A 3,194-nucleotide genomic window follows, 5' to 3' on the forward strand; every position below is an offset into this window, starting at 1 on the left:
AGATTCTGTGATTCTGTGAATTTTCCCCCCCCCCGTGACCCCCCCAGGGCTGCCCCCGAGATGGTGTCGATGCTGAAGCGCAACTCGTGTGGGAAGGCCCTGGCCATCGCCCGGGAGGCGCGGGACATGTTGGGGGGCAACGGGGTGTGTGATGAGTACCACGTCATCCGGCACCTCATGAACCTGGAGGCCGTCAACACCTACGAAGGTACCACCACCCCCCGGGGGCAAGGGGTGGGGGACACACACACAACGCACGGGGTGACCCCCAGCACCGGTGCCACCGGGCACCCACCGCTCCCTCGCCCGCAGGCACCCACGACATCCACGCGCTGATCCTGGGACGGGCCATCACCGGCATCCAGGCCTTCGCCCCCAGCAAGTCACCGGCCCCCCGGGGGTAACGGGGGGGAGATGGCATCTGGCACCGCGCTGGTGGCACGGGGCTGCGACGCTCTGCGGCATGACCGGCCTCGTGCCACCAAAGCTCTGGCCGGGACGTCACCCGTGGGGTCACCAGACCCGTGTCACCAACGGAACCTGCTGTCACCACCAACTGGACCTGTGTCACCGATGGAACCTGCTGTCACCAACCAGACCCATGTCACCAACAGAACCCATTGTCACCGACAGAACCTGCTGTCACCACCCAGACCCGTGTCACCAATGGAACCTGCTGTCACCATCAACTGGACACATGTCACTGATGGAACCTGCTGTCGCCATCAACCAGACACATGTCACCAACGGAACCTGCTGTCACCATCAACCGGACCCGTGTCACCAACCAGACCCATTTCACCAACGGAACCTGCTGTCACCAACCAGACCCGTGCCACCGACGGGACTTGGTGTCACCGACAGCACAAGGTATCGTCGAACAGACCCACTGTCACCGACGGGACTCGGTGTCACCAACAGGACAAGGTGTCACCGACAGGACAAGGTATCATCGAACAGACCCAGTGTCACCGACGGGACCCGGTGTCACCGACAGGACAAGGTATCACCGAACAGACCCCCTGTCACCGACGGGACTCGGTGTCACCAACGGGACTCGGTGTCACCAACGGGACAAGGTATCACCGAACAGACCCAGTGTCACCGACGGGACCCGGTGTCACCGACAGCACAAGGTATCGTCGAACAGACCCACTGTCACCGACGGAACTCGGTGTCACCGACAGGACAAGGTGTCACCGAACAGACCCACTGTCACCGAGGGGACTCGGTGTCACCATTGGGACCGGCAGCCCCGGTTGTGCCGGGTTTTGCCGCGGGAGCCTCTTGGCCCTGACCTGCCCCCGGTGCCTTCGCCGCCCTCGCGGCCGCTTCACCTATAAAAGGTGGAAAAGCCTCCCCCCTGCTTCAGCCTCCGTTCGTCAGCGCCAGCCTCGTTAGTGTTAATTAAGCTGCCGGTGGGAGGGGACGTGCAGTGCGTGGTGCGGTTTTTCCCAGCAAGCAGGCAGCAAAACTTTGGCAGACCCCCCAAGAATTAAGCATTTTAGGGTTTTTTTTTTTTCCTCTCTTTTTATTTGTGATAAACCCGAACACTAACAGCAACGGAAAAGCCCTTTTTGGGCCTCAAATCCCCCTTTCCTGCTCGCAGCCATCAGCAGCGGGGGATGCGTCCCGCTCACGGGGCTGCCGTGGAGCCGAGGGGCCTCCTGCAGATTTGGGGGGGACCCCTGCGGATTTTGGGGCTCGTCTCAGGTCTCGGGCTGCAGGCAGAGGTCCCGGTAAGCGGCCTCCACGGTGTGGCAAACCTGCCGGAGCTCGTCCTCGGCCTGCCCCACTCTCTCCATCACCTCCGCCAGCTCCTGCAGCCGCTCCTGGATCAGCTCGTTGTGGAGGCCGTAGAGATGGAAGAGCCGCTCCTCCAGCTGCTCCGCCAGCCCCGAGACCTGCCGCCGCCCCGGGGCACAAAAAAAGGGGGGAGAAAACGGTTCTTTTTGGGGGTGCAGGGGCAGGCAGTGCTGCTTGGCACGGCCGGCACCCGGCTGCCATCCCCAGAGGGGGGGTGGCAGCTGTGGCTGCCCGGGCTGGCACGGCTCTAAGCCTGGCTTGGCTTGGCCGCTGCTACTGCCAGCTGCGCCCACGGTAGCCGCAGCGCCGGCTGTGGTAGCCACCGAGTGCCGGGTCACCGTGGGCCGCAGCTGCTGAGGCCGGGCGGCCATCTGTGCCTGGGCCTGCGGGAGCCCCCCCTCTCCAGCCCCCCCCCGGCTGGAGCAAAGTCCGGCGCAGCCGAGCGAGGACAGGGAGGGCAGCCAGCGGCTGCGTGGGGACAGAGGGGACCGTGGGCGTCCCCACAGCGGGGCCGGAGGCAGCTGCAGCCTCCCCCGAAGGGGCTGTGGGTGTTTTCCCCCCTCCCGAGCACCGGTGCAGCCGGCACACCGGGCTCTGCAGCTGGCGCCGGCGGCCGCTCGCACCACGCTCCCTCCCCACAGCACTTCGTCTCACCACTCCCCCCCTTCTGCTGCTAATTCGGGTGGAATAATGCAATTAAACGCCTCAAGCAGAGACTGCGTGGCCACACAGCCCCGGCCGGGCTCTCCTCGCCCGCTGCTCCCCCCCTCGGCGCGCCGGCGGCCCCCCCACCTTCAGCAGGAGGCTCTCCCTGAAGCCGCTCATGACGGTGTGATCCTCCTTTCGGCTGTCGTTCACCTTGTCGATGAGCTGCTGGGCTCGTTGCTGCAGGGCCCCCACGCTGGCGTCCAGAGAGGCGAAGTAGCGGGAGGCCTGGCCATCCAGCACCGCCTCCGCCCCGGGCGGCCCCTCCGTCCTCAGCCCAAACACAGGACCACGCGCGTCAGGGAACGGCCTGCCCGGCCGGTGGTGTTAATTAGGGACCCCGCTAACGAACGTGGCAGCCCCAGGGACAAGGAGGGGTGTGCGTGTCACCTCCTTGCTGCAGCCCCTGGGGGGTTGTCACTCCCCGGATACGCTCTTCTCTGTTCAGCTTGGAGAAGAGAAGGCTCCGAGGGGACCTTAGAGCCCCTTCCAGTCCCTAAAGGGGCTACAGGAGAGATGGGGAGGGACTCTTGATCAGGTAGTGGAGCCATAGGATGAGGAAGAATGGTTTTAAACTGAAAGAAGGGAGATTTAGATGAGATCTCAGGAAGAAATTCTTCCCTGTGAGGGTGGTGAGACACTGGAACAGGTTGCCCAGAGAAGCTGTGGCTGCCCCATCCCTG

At 64.3% G+C, this 3,194-nt stretch overlaps 3 protein-coding genes across 6 annotated transcripts in view; 2 read left to right on the top strand and 1 right to left on the bottom strand.

The window, feature by feature from the left end:
• The first annotated feature begins 20 nt into the window (after positions 1-20).
• On the top strand, positions 21-1,371 carry LOC106899629 (glutaryl-CoA dehydrogenase, mitochondrial-like). The gene is made up of 2 exons (XM_014961512.1): positions 21-208; positions 313-1,371. The coding sequence occupies exons 1-2, from the start codon at positions 61-63 to the stop codon at positions 402-404; spliced, it is 240 nt and encodes a 79-aa protein (XP_014816998.1). The 5' UTR covers positions 21-60; the 3' UTR covers positions 405-1,371.
• The window catches only part of LOC106899627, an 11,313-nt gene continuing 8,518 nt past the window's right edge, over positions 400-3,194 (top strand). The window contains exons 1-2 of one of the 4 annotated variants that reach the window (XM_014961510.1): positions 400-917; positions 1,032-1,193. In XM_014961510.1, the coding sequence (XP_014816996.1) occupies positions 415-917; positions 1,032-1,193 (665 nt within the window). In that variant the 5' untranslated portion in view covers positions 400-414. Of the gene's footprint in view, positions 1,241-3,194 lie in introns of all 4 variants that reach the window. The other 3 variants (XM_014961509.1, XM_014961508.1, XM_014961507.1) reach the window with 3 other exon arrangements.
• On the bottom strand, positions 1,708-2,909 carry SYCE2 (synaptonemal complex central element protein 2). Its single transcript, XM_014961514.1, has 2 exons — positions 2,599-2,909; positions 1,708-1,904 (listed from the first exon to the last, which is right to left on the bottom strand). Exons 1-2 carry the CDS (start codon positions 2,629-2,631, stop codon positions 1,710-1,712), a joined length of 228 nt encoding a protein of 75 aa, XP_014817000.1. The 5' UTR covers positions 2,632-2,909; the 3' UTR covers positions 1,708-1,709.

Source organism: Calidris pugnax, unplaced genomic scaffold (assembly GCF_001431845.1).
Source record: "Calidris pugnax isolate Ruff unplaced genomic scaffold, ASM143184v1 scaffold748, whole genome shotgun sequence".
Classification (NCBI taxonomy): domain Eukaryota; kingdom Metazoa; phylum Chordata; class Aves; order Charadriiformes; family Scolopacidae; genus Calidris; species Calidris pugnax.